Source organism: Octopus bimaculoides, chromosome 10, assembly GCF_001194135.2.
Source record: "Octopus bimaculoides isolate UCB-OBI-ISO-001 chromosome 10, ASM119413v2, whole genome shotgun sequence".
Classification (NCBI taxonomy): Eukaryota; Metazoa; Mollusca; class Cephalopoda; order Octopoda; family Octopodidae; genus Octopus; species Octopus bimaculoides.
In genome coordinates this window covers 55,335,024-55,359,250 of record NC_068990.1, presented here as the reverse complement: position 1 = coordinate 55,359,250, position 24,227 = coordinate 55,335,024, and the positions used below count along the sequence as shown (strand labels likewise).

Sequence of the window (24,227 nt, the reverse complement as noted above, 5' to 3'; positions counted from 1 at the left end):
CATGGACAACTGTATGTTGCCTGCTCAAGAGTGGGCAGCAACAAAAAACCTATTTGTATATGCTCCACAAGGGAAAACAAGGAACATAGTTTACAATGAGGTGTTATAATCACAACAGCAAGAAAGTATGTACATGATCACCTTCTTTTACGAAACTTCATTGACTTTCATATATTTATATTGATATACATATATATACGTGTGTTTGGGTGTGTGTGTGTATATACATCTCTATATATAAAGATGATGCGTAGTCTAGACGGCGTTTTTAGATATCATTATTCTCTTTAACCCAGGCAACGCCGGGTATTTCTGCTAGTATTCAATAAAACTTAATTATATAATCGTTTAGAGTTTCACATTTGGTTAGGGTTTAGGGTTAGTTTAGAGAAGTCATGGGCAAATTGTGACCTGCAGGACTCTGAATGACACACCTAATAAAAAAATTACCTTGAATTTTATTTTTTTTTTGTTAGGTAGTGTAACCCACCTGATGATAAGCCACATCTCATGTGGTTTGCCTCTCAAAAAAGGTTGCCCATGCCTGATTTAGATTAATGAGTAGGGTTCAGGGTTAGGATTTTGTGCTTTAGGATGAGGGTTAAGATTTAGGAATGGATGCAAAGTAGATTTGGGTTCAGCTTTAAAAGATGGGTTTAATGTAAGGGTTAAGATTTAGAGTCAGAGTAGTGGTTCACAAGTGTTGCTAAAATTTATGTGCAATAAATCAGATATATTTCAACAATACGCAAAAATATTTTAACAATTTCTTTTATAAAATTCCCCAAAATATTTAATTATAAAAATATAATTTTTTAAACATTGAATAGCTAGGAGAGTACACAGGAGTAAAATAGGAATCAAAGGAGTTCATAGATAAAAAAAAAATAGCTGAGAAGCACTGGCCTGAAGTTATGATTTAAGGCTTAGGGTTTAAGGTTAGAAGTTTAGTTAGGGCTAGGGTTGGTCAAGGATGCAAATTTGAAAGACATTTCTGATTCTTAAAAAGCAACAACAAAAATAGTCACAGTTAGAAAGCTATAGATGTGATGAAATTTCTTTGCACATTACAAATTTTGGCAATGTGATAAATTGTAATGAATGATTGATGATTCATTAAAATTCATAATTTTTACCATTAAGGAAAATTATGCATAAATAAATGTAACTTTAATATGTGATACAGGCTTTAGTTTGCCTGGGGCTAAAGTAGAAGACACTTGCCCAAGGTTCCACACAATGGGACTGAACCCAGAACCATAGGGTTGAGAAACACACTTCTTACCACACGGCCTTGCTGGCACCAATATAAGCTTATCAACCCTTTAGCATTTAAGCCAGTCATATCTGGAACAAATATTCCACCTGTTTCATGTACAAACCAGCTAGATCCAACCTCTCTCACCTACCCTACAATGTCATTCTACAAAAGGAACACTCACATAATTGAAATCTCAAAGCTATGAGATAATGCATGATTAATTCAAAACAGTGTGAATACATAAGCGTTATATTTGACAGAATAATCCGCCTACCAAATCCACTCACAAGGCTTTGGTCGGCCCAAGGCTATAGTAGAAGACACTTGCCCAAGGTGCCATGCAGTGGGAATGAATCTGGAACCATGTGGTTGGTAAGCAAGCTACTTACCACACAGCCACTCCTGCGCTTTCCATTAAAATTTTACTAAATTCTTTATCATTTTCAAAATTAACTGACACAAAGGTTGTGCATTTCAACAGAAATATGGTAATGAAAGGGTTAATAACTTACAGCTCCAGAAGCTTGAGCGGATGATGAGCCAAATATGAAAGAGGTCATGCGGCTTGTGATACCAGCAAGCATACCTTGTGAAGCTCTGATAATGCGATAGGAAATTGAATTCTGCAATAAATAAACATTACAAAAATTTTGATGAAGCCAGCAATTGCAAAATCAATGTTTTTTAAAAGTAAAATATTACCTTTTACATCTTTGAAGTTACGAGGGTGTGCTGAAAAGTTCCCGGCTTTAAGGGTATTGTGAAAAGCCTGGTTGAAGGCCCAAACTTCCGAGTTCTTTTACAAAGCTTAGAAAAACTGAAGGACCACTGCAATAAGTGCGTGAATGTGAGAGGGGAATATGTTGAATAAAATCATAATTAACTGATCCTCTTGTATTTTCTTTTACACAAAGCCAAGAACTTTTCAGCAACCACTCATATATATATCATCATCATTTAACATCCATTTTCCGTGGACATCATCATCATCATCGTTGGTTAATGTCTGCTTTCCATGCTAGCATGGGTTGGACGATTTGACTGAGGACTGGCAAGCCAGAAGGCTGCACCAAGCTCCAATCTGATCTGGCAGAGTTTCTACAGCTGGATGCCCTACCTAACGCCAACCACTGTAGTGGGTGCTTTTATGTACCACCAGCATGAGGGCCAGTCAGGCGGTATTGGCAATGGCCACGCTCAAAATGGTGTTTTTTACGTGCCACCTGCACGGGAGCCAGTCCAGCGGCACAGGCAACGACCTAGCTCGAATGATTTTCTAATGTGCCACCAGCACAAGTGCTAGAAGGCGACGCTGTTAACGATTACGCTCAAATGGTGCTATTTACGGGCCACTAGCACAGAAGCCAGACAGCTGCTCTGGCAATGAACACGCTTGGACAGTGTTGTTAGTGCTCCACTGGCGCAGGTGCCAGTCATCGAATATGGTTCAATTACGATTTCAATTTCATTTGCCCCAACAGGTCTTCGCAAGTAGAGTTTAGTGTCCAATGAAGGAGACATATAATATATATATATATATATATATATACACACACACGAGGGGGTACTGAGAATTTCCTGGCTTTAAGAGAATCACGAAAGGTCTGTTTGGAGGCCCAACCTTCCGAGTTCTTTTACAGGTCTTAGACAAACTGAGAGACCACTGCAATAAGTGTGTGAATCTGGGAAAGGAACATTTTAAATAAAATCATAATTAACTAATCCTCCTGAATTTTTTTTTACCCAAAGCCAGCTACTTTTCAGTCGCCCCTCGTATATCTGATGTTATATGATTAAGCTCTCTCAGATTTGCCCAACTATCACACCACTACTCACAATCTAACAGAGAATTCAGGAAAGTCATTAACACAACAGCCTGTATTCATTCAAAGATTGTCAATGGAGGTTTAGTTTGGCTCTCTAACTGACATTGTTGTCACAATGTCCCACAAAACACTGGGATGCTGAGCCGGGCATCAGTACAGCAGAAAGCATCACTTTTTTACCCATGTAACTAAAGTATGGAATGCATTTTATCACAGGACTGTTTTATCCAAGTTGACCAGAAGTTACACACACACACACACACAAAATAAAAGACAAACTGAGTGAGCAATTTAAAACATTAAATACAATCAATAGATAAAAATGAAATTAAATGTTAAAAGTATTAAATTAAAAATATATTAAGAGAATATGAAAAAACATTGAGTAATAGTAACAAATAATAAACTCACTTGTTCCGGAGTTGGAGAAAGAAGAACAAATGAGCTAGTTGTAGTAGCTAGAATACAACCATGAGGCTGAAAAATAAAAGAAAATAGAATAAACATTTGATAATAATGTATTCTGATTTCCAGCATACAAATCAAATTTTTCAGACCCAAGATCCCATGTGAAATGTAGCAGGATTTGGAAAAATAGTGATGATGTTCGAATGTTTACACTATATACTACATCAATTTGTATGCCGGAAAATATGGTATCTATAGTAATAGCTGTATATACACACACTGTCATGTATACAGACATTACATATACATGTATAAATATAGCAGTGGTTCTCAACTGTGGCCCTCAAGCATCCTTCCAGTAGCCCTTGACAGTCTTCCCACTGACAGTCGTCCTAATGTGAATAAATAAGCATATAAATTTTTCTTTAATTGACTTGTGTTTTACTTCCTTTTTTTTTTTTTGTATGATGGTGCACTCATTTACAATTATCATGTGATGTGAAAGCAAAGGAAGCACACTCACACACACACATTGCCTTGAGTTGACAAACACCTTGTGAGAAGAATTTCCTAAGTGGAAGTTGAGTGGAAACTCATTGCTAATGTGTATATATGTTGTGTGTGCATATGTCTTTTATTGATGTATATTGACAATAAAATACTTGGCAAGGAACAAAAACAAAAAAAAAAAGTGTCTGACTGGCTAAAAACCTATAACAGCACTACTATTTACAAACTGAAATATAAAACAGATACAGAAAAATAAATTTTAACCTGCAAATTAAAACAAACACTATCTACACTAACTTGGTCAAGCTATTGTGACTTTTTTTTAAAATTATATTTGAGGCCATAGAAATGCTGAAAGCACAATACTTACCCTTGCTTTACTGACTGAGAACAAAAGTACTTTCTCCATGAATATTACTGTTGTGAATTTTCGGGTTTGTACTTTACTTTTTCATGCATAGTACAACTCTGTCTTCATGTACAAACAAGGTTTTTAGCTGTCGCAAAACTTCTTTCTTAATTACAAAGGACTTGTAATTTTTTTCATGGGAGAAGAAGGATCACTGATTGTCAATACCTACACAGTCATCATCATCATCGTTTAACGTCTGCCCTCCATGCTAGCAAAGGTTGGACGATTTGACTGACGACTGGCGAACCAGATGGCTGCACCAGGCTCCAATCTGATCTGGCAGAGTTTCTACAACTGGATGCCCTTCCTAACGCCAACCACTCCGAGAGTGTAGTGGGTGCTTTTACGTGCCACTGGCATGAAGGCTAGTCAGGCAGTACTGGCAACGGCCACGCTCAAAATGGTGTCTTTTACGTGCCACCTGCACAGGAGCCAGTCCAAAGGCACTGGCAACAACCTCGCTCGAATGTTTTTTCACGTGCCAATGGCACAAGCGCCAGTAAGGCGACACTGGTAATGATCACGCTCAAATGGTGCTATTTATGTGCCACTGGCACAGAAGCCAGACAGCTGCTCTGGCAATGATCACACTCCACGATAGAAATAGCAGACAAATCACTTTCACAATAAACCTTACACTCTTAGAAGAAAATAAAATACCTTGTAAGCAAAATTTAGAAGCTGGAAATGTAGTCCTAGTAATTGAGTAATGTAGTCTTAGTTATTCTATCAGACAAGATGATCATGTGTTGTACACATCTGATCAGAGGTCTAATCAATCAGCACTGACCTGGGGTTAAACAACTCTTATCATTTTCATATGTTAAACTGTATAAAAAATATTAAATCTAGCTGTTTAGCATTTAAACCAGCCATATCCACCCCAGATGTGGTTGTTGGCACTCCGTCGCTTACGACGTCGAGGGTTCCAGTTGATCCGATCAACAGAACAGCCTGCTTGTGAAATTAATGTGCAAGTGGCTGAGCATTCCACAGACATGTGTACTCTTAATGTAGTTCTCGGGGATATTCAGTGTGACACAGTGTGACAAGGCTGACCCTTTGAATTACAGGCACAACAGAAACAGGAAGTAAGAGTGAGAGAAAGTTGTGGTGAAAGAGTACAGCAGGGTTCGCCGGAGCCTCGTGGAGCTTTAGGTGTTTCCTCTCAATAAACACTCACAACGCCTGGTCTGGGAATCGAAACCGCGATCCTATGACCGCGAGTCCGCTGCCCTAACCACTGGGCCATTGCACCTCCACTCCAGATGTGGTGCCTGTTACATATATTCAAACCAGCCAGATCCAGCCTCTCACACCTACCCTACAATGTCCATTCTAAAAATAAACAATCACATCATTGAAATCTTGAAATAACAAGACAATGTATAATAAATTCAAAACAATGTGAATAAATAAGCATTACATTTGACAATGCATTCTGAATGCTAAAGAGTAAAAGTAAAATTTATTACAATCAAATTGTTAAATACCTGCAAATTAACAACACAGGCACATTCTTCTCCTTTCAGTTCTGCATTTATTTCAATGAAAGCGCTTTCATGAGCAATACTTGACCAGTATCGAACAATTCCCTCAGGTGACACAGCAATACATGCTGCTTGTTGAGACTCATTTGGATTACAGATAACACACACCCTGTTAGCATCATGTGCTAAATCACTCGGTGGAAGGGTTAGTTCTTTCACAATTCTTGAACTCTGTAAAAGAGAGAGAAAAAGAACAAATGGACTTAATTATTTGAAATTAGCGCAGTAGTTATATGAGGCACAGTGATTGAAAAGTTAAAGAGCTAGAGGTCTCTTTCAGATAGGAAGACCATGAGTTTAAAATTTGTAAAAGCAGCTATGGAAATGGAAGTAATCTAACACACATACATATATAGATGAGGAGATACTTCGCTATCCCAGTAGAACAAGGAAAGGAAAGGAAGTGGGGGAGAGAAAGATAGAAACAGAGTAAGAGAGGGAGAGAAGGGAGGGGCCTACCCACAGGGAACAGTGGTGGGAAGTATAAATTGTACAAAGGATATAGTGATGTTCCATAAAAGTGTGAGGGGAGATATTGAGAGATACCAAGTGATGGCGAGAAGAACTGGAAGGGCCTGCAATGGCAGGGTGGAAGAGATGAGTTGTGTGGGGGTTTTGGCAGAGGAAAGAATTATGAGTGAGGGAAATGAGGAAGGGATTTGAAAAGCAAATAACACACCTTCTCATAACTGCTCTGGTTGTAACGCCATATAAATAATTTTCGACCACCAACAAGCCATGCCCAGCCAGAAGGATCAATCTTGACAGTATATTCTGTAATTTCTACAATTAAAAAAAAAAAAAAAGAATTGTGTCAAAAAACATAAGTCATTTGAGTTCAACATTAAGAAAAAAAATAAATCTATTAGTAAAACTTTTTTATTTTTAATTTTAAGAGATTTCTCATATTTAGACCACCAATTAAGCTGAAGAAATAATAAACATTAATTAGAAATTTGTAAGCGAGCTGAAAGTATGTATGAAATAACTGAATAAAAACATCCTTAATATATATATAATCTTTTCTTCTTTTTAATTGCTTCAGCCATTAGACTGTGTCCATGCTGGGGCACCACCCTGAAGAATTTTAGTCAAATGAATTGACCTGATCCCAGTACTTATTTTTTTAAAGCCTGGTACTTATTCCATCAATTTCTTTTGCCAAACTGCTAAGTTACGAGGACATAAACACACTAACACCAGTTCTCAAGTGGTGGTGGGGGACAGGGACAGACACATACATGATTTTTTTTCAATTTCCATCTACCAAATTCACTCACAAGGATTTTGTTGGCCTAAGGCTATAATAGAAGACACTTGCCCAATGTGCCATGCAGTGGTATTGATCCTATATATATAGAGAGAGCATTGCTTGGTTGATTGATTCCTCCAGTCAAGTTTTACATTGTATAGCGGGGAGGGGGGGGAAGAATAACGGAGTGATGTAGAGATAGCATTAGATGAGCAGGTTCAGTGTTTGTCAGCACCAGCATCAGCAAAGTCACCAAGTAACATATATATATATTCATTCATTTATAAATATATTTTTATTTTCATTTATTTATGCACCCTTTTAAAGTCTAGCCAGGCTCATAGGCCTGGTTTCCTGGTTTCTATGGCATATGTGCCCCCCTCCCCCCAGCTGGACGGGATGCCAGTCCATTACAGCGTTTACTCAAGAAACAGGAAGAAAGAGTGAGAGAAAGTTGGGGCGAAAGAGTACAACAGGGGTTGCCACCACTCCCTGCCAGAGCCTCATAGAGCTTTTAGGTGTTTTCGCTCAATAAACACACACAACGCCCGGTCTGGGAATCGAAACCGTGATCCTCCGACCATGAGCCCACTGCCCTAACCACTGGGCCATTGCGCCTCCACTTATAAATATATACATAATTTGATTACATCAAGGATATAAAATCCTCTTAAAAAAGATGTCAGCATCCAAGTTCCCCTGACAAAATGTCCAATTAGTTATATTCAATATATTCCCTTTTTACTTGTTTCAGTCATTTGACTGTGGCCATGCTGAAGCACCGCCTTTAGTCGAGCAAATCGACCCCAGGACTTATTCTTTGTAAGCCTAGTACTTATTCTATCGGTCGCTTTTGCCGAACCACTAAGTTACGGGGACGTAAACACACCAGCATTGGTTGTCAAGCAATGTTGGGGGGATAATCACAGACACACACATACATATATATATAGGGAAAATTCACAAAAAAACAACAGACGAAGACAGGTGGTGTAGAAAACAAATGGATGTATTAGTATAACGCTTGGGAATTGAAAAAGTCTTTAACACTTCGAGCCTACGATCTTCCACAGAAAGGAACACAGAAAGAAACAAGGAGAGAAAAAAAATGTGTGTAGTGGTTAGCGATCTATCATGGCGAAAGGCTTCTTTCAGTTTCCGTCTACCAAATCCACTCACAAGGCTTTGGTCGGCCTGAGGCTACAGTAGAAGACACTTGCCCAAGTTGCCACGCAGTGGGACTGAACCCGGAACTATGTGGTTGGCAAGCAAGCTACTTACCACACAGCCACTCCTACGCTTATTACTTACCACACAGCCACTCCTACGCCTATGAAACTTTAATTTAATTTGATATAATTTCTCTTATTGAATTAATTGGGCATGGAAACAATTGTAGGTTCTATGAGTTTGCTTTTGTTTGAAATTGAATATGTTCTAATAAAGTGATGTCTATATCTCAATTTGTTTTCTTTTTCTCATATATATATATATATATATATACATACATACAAACATACACACACAGATAGGTTTTCAATGAAGTAAATTGAGATTATGCCAACAAAATTTAGAAAAATAATCGAGTTGTTTTAGACCATTCTTCCCTTTATCCAACACTTTGTTACCACAAACTCCTGTAACTTTAGCATTTTTCACTTTTCTTTCAGATTTATGTTTGAAACATCAATATTATGTAATCTACATTCTCAAAAAAATATGCATTTTAATATGAATTGTAAGGAAAGGTAATTGGGAAAGGGGAAATGATCTGAAATTCCTCCAAAAGAAGTTATTTTAATGTTATCAACATCAGTATAACGTATGCCATGGAAAATGTATCTCAGCAAAATTTCATGAAAAAAATATGCAATTTTATGAAATATGTGAAGAAACAACTTTGGTGGAATAAGTTTCAAAAACTACAAAATGTAAATATCCATACTACCACACTTGAAACGTACCTGTTATAACTCTTTATCTTGATTTGAATGCACATGAAGGTATTTAGAATGCCCAAACTTATTTCTGAAAATGTGCTAAGCACTGTTGCAGATCATAGTTTAATCAATAAGCGTAGGAGTGAGGTAAATGCAGTAAAAATAGTGGGGTCAGTGGCACCCCATTTAAGCTACCCTTCAGAAACTGAACTTCCTTAAGATATTCCTTGGGAATTCATGGTATGAAATTTATTGTCATTGCTCTGATTTGGTCACCAATGCCATGTATTTAGTTTAAAATGCAGTAAAAATAGGAGGTCAGTGGGGCCCCAATTAGGCGGCCGTTAAAAAAATAGACTCCCTTAGGACAATCCCTGGGATTAGGGGAGTTACTGGTTTGAGTTTCATTGTCTTTGCACCAACAGTCAAGGAGTTAACAAACATAAAAACATAATGGACAGAGAAACATCACTCAAATTTATAATAGGATATATATATATATATGCCTATGTGTATGTCTTTGTGACTGTGTTTGTCCCCCACTGCTGCTTGAAAAGCAGTGTTGATTCGTTTATATCCCCATAATGTAACAGTTCAGCAAAAGAGACCGATAAAATATGTATCAGGCTTGAAAACAAAAACCTAAGTACTGTGGTTGATTTATTCAACTAACAATTTTTTGAAGTGGTGCTCCAGCATAGCCATGATCAAATGACTGAAACAAGTAAAAGATATATATTTAATCTTTTACTTGTTTCAGTCACTGAACCCCACCTTGAAGGGTTTAGTTGAACAAATCGACCCCAGTATTATTTTTAATCTGATACTTATTTAATCAGTCTCTTATGCAGAACCATTGTTATAAGGATGGATGTAAACAAATCAGCACTGATTGTCAAATGTTGGTGGGAGACATACACTAACACAAAGAGACACACATACATACATATGTATATACGATGGACTTCCCACCAAATTTACTCACAAGATATTGATCAACCCAATGCTATAGTAGAAAACACATGTCCAAAGTGTTGTGCAATGAAACTGAACCCCAAACTAAGTGGTTGCAATGGGAACTTCTTAACCACACACACATGCCTGTACCCACCACTAGTTTTGTCAAACTCTGGTTTTTCACCACCATCATCATTTAATGCCCGTTGACCGTACTGGCATGGTTTGAATAGTTTGACCAGAGCTAGGAAGCTGCACCAGACTTGTCTGATTTGGCATGGTTTCTACAGCTGGCTGCCCTTCCTAACATCAACCATTTTACCAAATCTGCTGGGTGCTAGAAATCCTAAATATTATAGCAAAGTTGGATAATGGAAAAATAACTTACTTTCAGCAATATTCAATGCTTCAGAAACCAAAACAGGCATAGGATTTCCATAAGTCTGGAGCGTGTGAAGCTTTTCAACAGACCCACTGGCAACAAAAGAATATCTGGAAAATAAAATAACCCCTGTCTAGATAAGAAAATACATTATCAATAATCACTCTTGTTCTGAACACCACCAACCAAGATATATTTCAAAATCAGTTCCCATAATTTACACATCATCTCATGACAGAACATGATTTTATCTCTATTTCTTGATCTTAATTGTTAAGATATGATATAGTTAATAATTATCTAAATATACTAAAACAAACTGATTGACAGTTTAAATGTTCATGCTTAAAACACCTATATAAGCATTTATTCCAATAACTTTTTTTTTTTTTTTTATAAAGTTTGGAAAATGATTTGGCAGTGTTTCGGATCACGACACTGACATAAGTTCTATTTTCTCCGTTTTAACAGGGTTCTTTCCGCCAATGATTTAAATATTCTTAATAGACTTATAATTTATATTTTTTCTGAGACGAAAGTTTAAATAAAAAAAAAAACTGCGGGTTGACTTCTCTGGAAATAGTCAAATCTACTGTATTATGGAATACTATGGCAATAAACTACACTATACAATTGGATTAAGATGTAAACTCTTTAAATTTGTTTACTTCGCTCTTTTCAATAAGGTCGATGGTTCAATATCTTTTTGAAAATACCACGTGAATATAATAAACTAGTAAGAATCATAACTTGGGAGAAATTTACAGCTTAAAGGGTTGACAACTCTAACGTTCAACAATTTTAATATTTTTTTGAGAGTTAAGAAGCTAGAGACCAGATCTGTAGGTACATTGGTAAATTTTACAGTTTACTAGTTTTGCTGATAGGTGTTCGATATCAGAGTTCGAATGCTGTCACAGTCGACTACTTTTTTTTTTCTTCTCCCTGTCTATCGATAAAAACACTAACACAATGAGACACTAATATACAATGCATAATAAAAACATAGTGTATCAATAATATACTGAAGTCAATTCAATTGACTATACAGCCAATTTATCTTACAAAATTAACCTTTTCGATAATCAGACTTCTTTTATTTGAAAATATCGACACACGAATAAACAATTTTTCGACAACTGGTTTTCAAATATTTCGAGAGCATGTTGAGAAGTTTTTTAATAGTACCAACACAATTGGATTTTTTTTTTTTTTTTTAGGTATATCTACAATTATAACGTAGGTAATTAAGATCTAACCACTAATGATATTTAGATAAATCGGAATTTTTTAAAATCACGTTGCGAAAGCGGTAATGAATGGACCTAACTAATGTTTTGAATTAAGCATAACTATTAGTCTTCAAATGAAATAAACAAAAACAAAAAAAAAAAGACTAACGAATTCAATGAAGAATATGAAATATTATGTGCTCGAGTCGGAGTTCTGTATCCACCAAGTTTTGGAGAAAAAATAGTTTCACTGGTCGAAGAAGTTTGCAATTTGCGACGAGGAAACATGTTCAATTCGTTCGTTGAACTGAAAGGCGGCACGTATATGTTATTTATAAAAGCTGGAATGGGCATCCGGTCTGCCGGCTTTAAATCCTGTATTGAGAAATAAATATTTTAACAAGAATAATATATGATTATTCATGTAAATTCATTATTCTATTTTAGGAGTTTTAGTTTTGCAATACCATCTGAAATATATATCTTATATTTTTCTCGATCGCATAATACGTAAATTGTCGTTTTGTTTTTAAGAATATGTTGACACTTTTGTACGTCACCTATTTCAAATGCAATCACCAAACAATGTATTGTTTCAGTATATTTGTTTCGTTACTCTTACTGTAGTATTTTATCATTGGCTATTTACCACATTAAATGAAACTTTTTTTTGGTGTGGCTTATGTTCGAAATTTTAATTTAATTAAACTGCCTAGCTATATTCAGCATCTACTATATAAATGCAAGTGGATGTGCGTTTAGCATAGACAAGCTCTGAAATGGTGCATCCTCGAGAAAAACGAATTTGATTTTCAAATTCTCCGTCCGAAAGACAATATTATTCGTAGATAATAATAAAAAAATATAATTTTCTACGAGAAATAACTCAACTTTAGATAGACAAATTTCCCACTATCACCATCAATCTATCTCTCTATTTACCATATTCTTTGACACTCGCTCTCTTTGTATATGTATTAATTCACACGCATAACTTTCATTTTCTTTAAAACCTCGTCTACTTTCATTTTTTTGATACACAGCTTATCACGCACAAAATACTTAGCTTCCAAATCCTGTTTTCTGATAGGGTAAAAATGATCAAACTTTAAAATTCTGTAACATTTTCCTTTTTTTTTTCTCTGGAATAAATGAATCGCAAACTCGAATTTATCGTGGACAAGTAAACCAAAAATTTGAACAGTTTTAATTGTAAAAATTCAAAATCTGTGACAGTAACAGAAAAGATTTCTCTCTCTCTCACTTCCTCTCTGCGTTTCTCTCTCCCTCTCTTTCTATATATATATATATATATATATCTGAATCTCTTTCATGTTCTTATGACAAAATATGTTGCTCATGCTGAGTGTATGTGCATATGCCTGTGATTTAAAAAAGCTATGTTTTGCGGGTGGGGGTTAAAATTTTGCTGTTGCTTGAATTCCAGCAATGGACAACTGCATTACCATTCCATAAAATGTGTTTATGGTGTGGGGGAACTATTGAAAAACATCAATACATGTTAGAGTGACAAAGAAATGAAGAAGGTTCCAGGAGGTCCAACTTATGCAGGTGTACTATTCTATAAGTCAGCCAAGGTATTCTATTGTGAATGGGTTACTCAGAATTACATATTTACAAAAACTTGTTTCAGTCATTTGACTGCAGCCATGCTGGGGCACTGCCTTAAAGGGTTTTAGTCGAAGAAATTGACCCCATCACTTATTCTTTGTAAGCTTAGTACTTATTCTATCAGTCTCTTTAGCTGAAGTTATGCAGACATAAACACACCCACATTGGTTGTCATACGATAGCGGGGCGGCAGACACACACACACACAGAAATATATACATATGTATTGGTGTCACACAACTGGCACATAAAAGCACCCATTACACCCTTGGAGGGGTTGGCATTAGGAAGGGCATCCTGCTGTAGAGACCATGTCAAATCAAACTGGAGTCTGGTGTAGCACCTCAGCTTACCAGCCCTTGTGAAACTGTCCAACCCATGCCAGCATGAACAACAGAATTTAAAGGATGATGATAGATATATATATGACAGTCTTCTTTCAGTTTCCATCTACCAAATCCATTCACAAGGCTTTGGTTGACCAAAGACTATAGTAGAAGACATTTGCCCAATGTGCCATGCAGTGGGACTGAACCTGGAACCACATGGTTGGTAAGCAAGCTTCTTACCACACAACCACACCTGCACCTATATATTACTGAACATTTCAAACCAGAATGCAAATATGAGATTTCTATTTTGTGATTTAAAAAAAATATATACCAAATTCTCTAGACTATTATGTTCTTCTAAGGAGGTAATGGTTTCCTTAAACTGGCATGAAGCTGCAGCTTTGTTCTAGATGTAAAGAAACTCAACACTTGCCCTGAGCAGCACACATTCTGGCTATGCCACTGCATATATCTGTGGAAAAATCAGTCATTCAGACTTTATAATTCAATGAGTAGGAATTTCCATTCAACAAATAGCTGGAATGACTTTAAAGAAGGTTGTTGTGTCAGGCCAGAACAATGCGAGAAGATACAAAGTAAACTACAAAAGGAAAAGAAAAAGTTGTAGTTTTACCTTGTATTTCTATATTTTGAGGTGAAGACCCCTTCTTCAAGACATTTGAAAGAAGTGGTAGCTGGAATTGGTCATTGCTCAGATGTTTGTGTATGGGGTAAGGTAGGGGAAGAGGAAGGAAGGTGACATGTGCAGACTGGTGTTGCTATAGCAACAAGTCTCCTTTATGTAGTTCCTTCCTGTTGTTCATGGCTGGTCTCAATTCATTTATTTATCATGGAATTTTATGGATATCTATTAAACATATATGAATAAGTTGAAAGAATGTCAGTGAAATTAATTGGTAGATCAGTAGTTTGTAGCCTGTTGCAAGTACAGCATTGTATCAATAGTTAAAGACTTGTTGCAGTCTAAAGGCTGTTAGGCTGGTCTGTGGTGGTGACTGGTTGAGTTGATGAATGAAAATGTTTCTTGGGTTGCATGTAGAAGTAACTGAACACCATCCACAAACATTTAACAGAAAATGTTATTATCGCACATTGCAACAAACTACATTGGCCTTTTACAGATAACAACAACTATAATTACAAATATGAAACTATGGTGGTTGGCTTGTGATGCTTGACCGCATTCCCAGGGATCTGGTTTCAAATCCCCACTATGGACTCTTAACTTTTAAATCACTTAATCCATCTAGCTGTAAACAGGATCCATAACATAAAAAAAAAAAAATCTTGGGATCTTTGTGGTTTTCGACACAGTTTACAATTTTGTTCCAATTGTTTTTAAATATGGTATATGGATTAAGTTTTGTATACTAATTACGAAGATGAAATTCATTTTTCCTATAAATTCATAATTAAAAAGTTACAAACCTTTAAAATTTGCAAAATTTGGGTATTTTAGACAATCAGAAGCGAGTATTTTACTCATCACTGTGACATAAACCCTGTTTCCATTGTAACCAAAGATGCTGCACATGCGCACAAGGAGGAGAAGGAGATATGAGAAAGATAATCTACTATAATAATATTCTTGTGTTTTTCTCCATCACAACATATGAATGAGGAAGGAAGGGGTGATGGCAAACTGGTAGTGGGAGTGTTTCAACTCTGTGTGAGTATATGTGTGTGTATGTAAAAGGGAGGTATGTGAATGTTTGTGTGTATGTGTGTATTGCAAACTTTCATTCTTGAATTTTTTAAACTAATAAATGTCTGTTTTAAACAATGTTTCAACTGTTATTTCTAGTAACACCTGTTGATTTGTTTGTTCGTAGCTTTTAGATCTTTAATTTGCCCACAAATGTTTTAATGTTAACTTCATGTATATTCTAATGTTTTGACTGTTATTTCTACCAATGTTTGGGCATGCTGGTGCCCCCCTCCCCTCCCAATGATGGAAGAGGTAGTGAACGTGCTGTTTTCTGATTGGCTGAAAATTCTGAAAATTATCAAGCTTTGAACACCTGTAACATTTTTGCAAAATTTTACTTGAATAAATGAATAACAAATTTGGATTCAGCATCAAAAATTACGTTTATATGATACACTGAAAACTTATTTTTAAAGATAATTGTAAACTGTGACGAAAACTACTAAGATCCAAATCTTGCAATACTAGACAACCACAGCCCTTCTTTTGACCACAATTAAGCTTCAAAAGTTTGTAACAAAGATGAAATAATGATAAAGACAGAAACCTGGTTGAGAGATTTTCCATTAAGGAGGTATTTATTTTCTTTATTTACCAGGAAGATATTACAATGAATGACCAAATTGTGGAGAGTTGGGATGTTGTTTTCCTTCATGTCACTGTGGAGGCAGACAAGGAAATTCAGAAGTTGATCAGCAGTCAAGTCAACAGGTCATCTCTTCAGCTAGGCCATTCTTTCAGTTTTCTCTGTGTGTGCCCTCCCAGTACTCTGTGTGACAGCTTTTAGAGCTGTGGGTGCTCTGCCTTAGGTGTCTGAGAAGTGATGCTTTTGTAACAAAAAATCAGCTCAGAGAGACAGCTCCAAAAGCTAGAATCTCTACAGAAGGTCAGCTCTAGGCGGTGTTCCATTGGTCAGAATTTCCTTATTCTAGTCAGTTGTGACATTGGATGTAGTGACTAAATATTCCTGCAACAAGTTCAAAGCCAAGATTGTTTGTTTATTTGTTTTTGTTGTTGTGTTATATTTACTGTATTATCTCATCAGTCTTGGGAAACCTTCAAATGTCAGGGACAGAAGCTCTTACCTTCAGACCAAAATCAATAAAAACAAGAGCACTCAGAGAGCGCAAACCTCTGCCAAAGCAACACCAACGTCCTCTCAATGATTAGGCAGAGATTATTTTTAAAATGAGAATATCTGAAATAGATTTGACTGCTCTCACAAACGAAAATGCTGAAAACGAACCCAACTGCTCTCACAAATGAAAATATTAAAAATGAACCTGACCTCCCTCAAAAATTAAGCGAAAAACAAACGGAAAAATAATATGCTTTGCTTTCTCATTTATTTGAATAGAGTATACTATTATATTTATTTGAATAGAGTATACAATTATATTTATTTGAAAAGAGTATACAATTATATTTATTTGAATAAAGTATACAATTATATTTATTTGAAGAGAGTATACAATTATATTTATTTGAAGAGAGTATACAATTATATTTATTTGAAGAGAGTATACAATTATATCTTCAAACTCCCCTAAGCGAGGAGATCAAGGTGATTAGGCAATGTTAAGCTGATGATTAGAATGCTTAGTAAGGGCAAGCCAATTCTATGGGTCAGTTTGAATTCTTGGTTAAAGATAATTCTTTTATGTTACTTTACTAATGCTCATAAAAAAAGCATGAATGTTACATTATCCCATTTCACTTTTGCATAAATTTACAGCTTTGACCGTAAGTTAGGAATCAATGTTCAATTTCATCAATAGTGTTTTCTCTGGTGTCTGACCTGATTGAATATATCTGTAATCAAAAATGTTTTGTTGTTACCATCAAGTACTTTTTTTGTGTATTTAAACATAGTGTTTAGCAGTGGAGGTGTGTGGCTTAGTGGTTAAGGTATTGAATTCATGATCATAAGATTGTGGTTTCAATTCCTGGACTATGTGACACGTTACGTTCTTGAACAAAACTTTTCATTTCACATTGCTTCAGTCTACTCAGCTGGCACAAACGAGTAATCCTGCAACGGATTGGTGTTCCGTCCAGTATATATGCCATGAAACTGGGGAAACTGACCCTTATGAGTCAGTATGACTTGAGAAGGTAACTTTACTTTTACTTATAGAGTTTGGTGGAGGCGCAATGGCCCAGTGGTTAGGGCAGCAGACTTGCGGTCATAGGATTGCAGTTTTGATTCCCAGACCGGGTGTTGTGAGTGTTTATTGAGCGAAAACACCTAAAGCTCCACGAGGCTCCGGCAGGGGATGGTGGCGAACCCTGCTGTACTCTTTCACCACAACTTTCTCTCACTCTTACTTCCTGTTTCTGTTGTGCCTGTAATTCAAAGGGTCAGCCTTGTCACACTGTGTCACGCTGAATATCCCCGAGAACTATGTTAAGGGTACACGTGTCTGTGAAGTGCTCAGCCACTTGCACATTAATTTCAGTGTTTAGCAGCGTTTGTCCATCTTTATCTTTTGAGTTCAAATTCCACTGAGGTTAACTTGGCCTGTCGTCCTTTCAGGATCAATAAAATAAGTACCAGTCAAGTACTGAGGTTGGTGTAATTAACTTTCCTTCTCTACTGAAAACTGCTGGCCTTGTGCCCCAATTTGAAAACATTTATAGTGTTATTTTCTTTAAGATTCACTGTTCCTAAAAAAGAATTATTTCACATTCTCAAAATTTCTGAATTCTTATGTCATCAACAACATACAGTCCTCACCGGTAAGAATTAAAGTTTCTAAAATGGAAAGAGAAGTTGAAAAGATTACTCTGGTTCAATGGTAGAACCCCTGGCATGTCTACAGGTGTGGGTTCAAATCCTATAGGCAGCCTCCAACTTTTTTTCTATTCAAAGGGTTTTCAACCTATTATTTACATATTTATAGATTTATTTGCTTTGAGACTCACTTTTCTTAAAACAGAAGGATTTGAGAGAGATTTTATAGTTATTTTTAGCAGGAGGAAGAACCAGATAATAAGCTCCTTGCTGCTTATTATTTGCAATTATTGTTTCACTCTGCTCTAGCATATACATGATAAAAGGTATTTTAATGATCACCATTCCATTGTCTTTTTTTTATGTGCATTTAAGACTAAATTATCCAACATATCCTTTTTTTTTTCTTTAAAAATATTACAGCATGATCTGAGAATTATTTGTTATTTCTAGCAAATAAAACAAATATTGGCAGATAGAGGTGAAAAATATATAAGAACACAAACAACAAGTTGATTCCATGGTACATTTTAATAAAATTTATTATTCTTTAAGCATTAAAATAAGAAATAAAATATATAAAAATGGGTATAAAATTCAAACAGTTACTTGATATTGTTATTTATTAAGGGATCAATTGGTGGCAGAGTAAGAAGAGCATCAGTTAAAATTATGCATTTATTTATTTATTTATTTATGCCCCTATATATATATTGAGCTCATATTTCACTTGGATCATATCCAGACAACTATTTTACTTGATATTTAAGGGATCAAAAAAAACCAATGAATGGTTGAATCAGTAGAGATAAAAAATTCTTGAAGTATTAATTTATGCCCCTTATACATTCTGAGCTTATTATATTCCACAGAGGTCAAATTTACCTTTCATTTCTTTTTCTCCAAGGCCAATAAAATGAATAATGTTTTGTTAGAAATACAACAAATTATTCATTTATTTATTTAAGAGTTTAAAAAAAGAAAAGTGACTCTGTGTCAGAAATAGTAAAGCATTAAATTACATCCTTTAGAGTATGATTTTCCTTCTCCAACATTTTGAGTTCAAATCTCATTCATATAGACTTTGCCTTTTATCCCTCAAGAAGTGGGATCAATGAAATAAATTCTAGTTGATTACTAGGACAGTTCAAATGGCCATAACATTTTGCTTAAATTTGTTATCCTTGCACTAAATAACATTTTTTTAAATTCATTAAGAGATTTTTTTGGTAAGTACAATACATTCATCTTGGCTATCTAAGGCATTTTTTCTCAAAATGCATTTCAAGAAACCTATTGTTCTGAGAAAAAATTCTGGGGTTGTTCACAATAAGGAATTTGTTAAATTTTTCTTTTATATATATATATATATATATATATATATATATATAAATTGATGTTTGCCATTTCAAAACAATGTATTTTTTGGGGTTTTTTGTACATGAATAAACTTTTTCTCCAAAACAATTTTTTGTTTAATATCTTATAAGGATGTAGAGGATTGTCCATAAAACAAATGTATGAGTTCTGAAATTTTCGGAAAATACTACAAAAAGATTCCACATCTGAAGATTGTGTTTGGGAAACCATTAACCTAAAGAATGCTATCACTGGTTTTTGATTCTTCATTGTCACTCATTGCATATGGTATTCGTCTATGAAGCAAATGCTTCTCTCCAGTGATTAGAATTGTCACGATGATGAGGCATGCAGAAGCACCCATGAATAGCCCAGCAGCCATGTAAGATTTACTGTATGACTTGGCAAGATCAGCAATGAAACCTATTATGAATAAATTGACAAGTATTTGGATTATATTTAGGACAACATAAAACAAGAAAAAGTACAAGCTAATAATAGACCTCTATGTCTTGTGTGACATAAAATGTAGTTAGATGTGTCTTGAAAATTATAAAATAATATTTTAAAATATTATGATAAAAATAAAGCTGAAATGCAAAATAGGAAGACTTAATAACTATGCTTCGTTTATTAAATAACTAAGCATAAAAGCCACATGCTGTGCAGACTGTTAAGCTCACTCTTGCAGAGGGTGAATTGGGCCTGTATCCCAAAACTAAAGAGAGTAATTATAACAAAGCATTTATTGGTACCCTACCAATATGGTATTACTTTAAATTCAATTCAAATGTAAAACTTGTAAGTTCACAAATTTTTGGAGTTTTATTAATGTTTGAATTTTCAACTGTTAGCATATAACACATCCTCATCCAAACCTGATTCCAGTGCTGAATTTAAAGAACCAAATGACGGGTAGATTTTCAAGTCCAGATTTTCAAGTCTAGGATCATCCTGATTCCAAAAAGGTATAATATGTCTATGTACAGCAAATGTAGACTAAGATACAGAGGTCCCAGATGGATGGACAGACAGAATTTTGCATTTATTTTTACAGATAGAAAAAAGGTGGTGAGCTGGCAGAATCAGAAGCATGCTGAATGAAATGTTTAGTGATGTTTTACCTGTTGCTACGTTCTGAGTTCAAATTTTGCCAAGGTTGACTTTGCCCGTCATCCTTTAGAGGTCAATAAAATGAGTACCAGTTGAACACTGGGGTCAATGTAGTCGACTCATCTCCACCTCCCCCAATCTGCCCTTGTGGCAAACATTTGAAATAGTTATCGTAGGTAGAAAAAGTAAGGTGGAGAGCTGACCGAATCTTTAGTACACCCGACAAAATGTTTAGTGGCATTTTTTCCGGCTTTTATGTTCTGAACTCTAATTCAGTTGAGGTTGACTTTGCTTTTCATCCTTTGAGGGTTGATAAAAATAAGTACCAGTTAAATACTGGGGCTGATGTAACCAACTAGCTCTGTCCCACAAAGTTTTAGGCCTTGTGCCTAGTAGTTTAAAGAATTAAAAAAAGAAGTATTTAATAATGTTCTGTAGTTTAAAACATATACCCAAAATGCCATGTAGTTAGACTGAACCCAGAACTAAGTTGATTGTGAAGTAAATTTCTTAAACATATAATAAGAAACATTGATATTTAGCAACCAGAAAACAAGCTGCTCTTAAAAGCCAATTGAAAAATTACATCAAATATCTTGTGTAAAGAGAAAATCTCAAAGTATGTGTAAAGATCTGTTTTTCATGTTTTATACAAAAAACAAAACAAAAAAACATCTTTATACATACTTTGAGCACCTGTGCTGGTGCCACCTAAAAAGCATCCATGCTGGTGTCTTGTAAAAGGCACCCATACTGGCATCACATAAAAAGCATCCAATACATTCTGTAAAGTGGGTGGCATTAGGAAGGGTATCCAGCCATGCAAAAACAGTCAACTGGAGCCTGGTGCAGCTCCTGTCAAACCGTCCAACCCATTCCAGCATGAAAAACAGACATTAAATGATGATGACAACAATAGCAGTAGTGATGATGATGACAACAATAACAAGGTTACCAGTATAAAAGTTCAGGTATCAAACACCTCAGAAGGAAATACTCAATCCAAGTATAAGAACATTACACCTAATAAACATCAAGCCAAAACCACAGAAGAGTGGTAGATACAGAGAGAAAGATATTTGATACTCACACTTAACCAAGAGCAAGGAATATATTGTGATATTCTGTCAAATGCAGAGATTTACTCCCATCTCAGAATAACAACAGAAAATGAGAAGTCTATTGTAAATGCTCGTTTACACTACAACCGGACTTTTGTGAGTTATTTGTCCCTCATGTCTGTAATAATTGTATATTCACCATTTTTTTTTTCTTCAGAGCAAGTCTACCTTGCAAAAAGGTTTATCTTGTAGTTACAATTACTTTTATCATTTATCTTTTAATTGTTTCAGTAATTAGACTGGGGTACCAACTTGAATTTTAATTGAATGAATTGATTCCAATATTCATTATTATTATTTATTATTATTTTTTTTTTTTAAATCTGGTACTTATTCTTTCAGTTTCGTTCTGCTGAACTGCTAGGTTACAGGGACATAAACACACTAACATTGATTGTCAATTTGTGGTGGTGGGGGACAAACACTGACACAAAGACATAAATACACACACACACACACACACATATATATATACAAGGGCTACTTTCACTTTCCCTTTACGATATCCACTGACAAGGCTTTGGTCAGCCCAAGGCTATAAGCAGAAGACATCTGCCCAATGTGCTACACAGTGAGACTGAACCCAGAACCATGTGGTTGAGTAGCAAACTTATTACCACATACCCAAGCATGTGCCATTCTTCTTTACAAACAAATTTTACAAGCCTGTCCAAGTATTTTCTTTCCAAGTGCAGATAAGGGTTTCAGGTCACTATTTCATATTGTTTTCTCTATCATGATGAGTTAGAAGCGGCATTTTTCCTGCTCATCTTGCTGCAATTGTTGTTGCCAGGTAGGCCCGAAAGAAATGGAGCTAGCATGATCCACAGGATGTGTAATGTCAGTGTACACACACGACAGTGTAAGCGCCCTAAGAGAAATGTTAGACATAAGAAGTATTGGATATGGCATGCAAGAGGGACGTTTGCGTTGGTATGGTCATGTACTGCGGATGGACAAGGAGAGCTGTGTGAAGAAGTGCCACTCTCAAATGGTGGAAGGAATCTGGGGTAGAGGGAGACATGGGATGAGGTGGTGAAGTATGACCTTCGAACGTTGGGTCTCACAGAGGCAATGACAAAAGACCGAGATCTCTGGAGGTATGCTGTGACTGAGAAGACCCGACAAATAAAGTGAGTTCACAGCTGTAACCTACACCAGTGTCACATAACCAGCCCACTCAAAAAGTTCCTTGGATTGTAGGGTGACATGCCGTGCTTGAGGAGACCTATTGAATCAAGTACATCAACAGCAATATCAAAATCAAATCAAATAGAAATTGTAGTTGTGAGCTCCGTGCTGGTAGCACGTAAAAAGCACTATCCGAACGTGGCCGATGCCAGTGTCGCTTTGACTGGCTTTTGTGCTGGTGGCACGTAAAAAGCACCATCCGATTGTGGTTAATGCCAGCTCCTCTGGCCCCTGTGCTGGTGGCATGTAAAAAGTACCCACTACAGTGGTTGGTATTCAGAAGGGCATCCAGCTGTAGAAATACTGCCAGATCAGATTGGGGCTTGGTACAGATTCCTGGCTTCCCAGACTCCCGTCGAACCATCCAACCCATCCCAGCATGGAAAACGGACGTTAAATGATGATGATGATGATTTTAAGAGAACACAGCTAGAGCTATTCAAACATGTAGTGTGTCCCTGGTAGTTAATTATCATAGAGGAGACAATCCTTTCTAGATTAAGTTAAGTTGAAGATTTGAAAATTTGGAGTAGACATATATATATATTTTTTGTTCCTGCACATTATAAAGATTTTAAAGTATCTAATCATTGATAGCCATGTTATTCATCCTTCTTTGGAATCATCAGAACAGCATAGCCACAAGCAATCAAATCAGCAATACTACAACAACAAAGATGAATAACTTAAATAATTATTTTGTTTAGAAAACCTACCTGCTAATGGGCCACAGGTTAAATATCCCAAACCTGTTATTGTAGTATAGAATCCAAAACAAAATTGGTAATTCCCACTTCCAACCATTTCCAGTAGTGAAACAAGGGCTACTGTGGTAAAACATCCCATAAAGAGACCGATAAAAGTTAGAAATGTAATAATGACATTATCATTATTTGCAAAAGCTAAAGCAATGATCAGTACTGAAGAAATTATGCCTGAGATCAAATATGTAAACATGCCTGACAGTCGACAGGCACTAGCTAATCCAGCAAGTAGACGTCCCACAGTTGTACAAAAGCTGTACACAATCAGGAAGACAGTACTTCTGTGCATACCATAGCCTATATAAAAAAGAAAAAAAAAACAATTTAGAAAGCATTAGTAAGCTATATTATCAACAATAACCAAAAGTACAGAGAATCCAATAATAACCCATTGGCTCATAGAATTTATAGAGTTATGGAATCTATGCTTTAATCCTGCTGGAAAAATATACATACATACACACACACACACACACACACACACACACACACACACACACATATATACATATATATATACAT

At 35.8% G+C, this 24,227-nt stretch overlaps 2 protein-coding genes across 2 annotated transcripts in view; both read right to left on the bottom strand.

Annotated features, from left to right (window-relative positions):
- The window catches only part of LOC106883067 (nuclear pore complex protein Nup133), a 58,601-nt gene extending 46,346 nt beyond the window's left edge, over positions 1–12,255 (bottom strand). The window contains exons 1-6 of the mRNA XM_052971215.1: positions 11,900–12,255; positions 10,505–10,608; positions 6,647–6,750; positions 5,911–6,138; positions 3,499–3,564; positions 1,774–1,884 (exon numbers count right to left, since the gene is read on the bottom strand). Of these exons, the coding sequence (XP_052827175.1) occupies positions 1,774–1,884; positions 3,499–3,564; positions 5,911–6,138; positions 6,647–6,750; positions 10,505–10,608; positions 11,900–12,084 (798 nt within the window). The 5' untranslated portion in view covers positions 12,085–12,255. The remainder of the gene's footprint in view (positions 1–1,773; positions 1,885–3,498; positions 3,565–5,910; positions 6,139–6,646; positions 6,751–10,504; positions 10,609–11,899) is intronic.
- Positions 12,256–18,669: 6,414 nt separating this feature from the next.
- The window catches only part of LOC106879929 (monocarboxylate transporter 2), a 25,029-nt gene continuing 19,471 nt past the window's right edge, over positions 18,670–24,227 (bottom strand). The window contains exons 6-7 of the mRNA XM_014929684.2: positions 23,658–24,002; positions 18,670–19,939 (exon numbers count right to left, since the gene is read on the bottom strand). Coding sequence (XP_014785170.1) covers positions 19,752–19,939; positions 23,658–24,002 — 533 coding nt within the window. The 3' untranslated portion in view covers positions 18,670–19,751. The remainder of the gene's footprint in view (positions 19,940–23,657; positions 24,003–24,227) is intronic.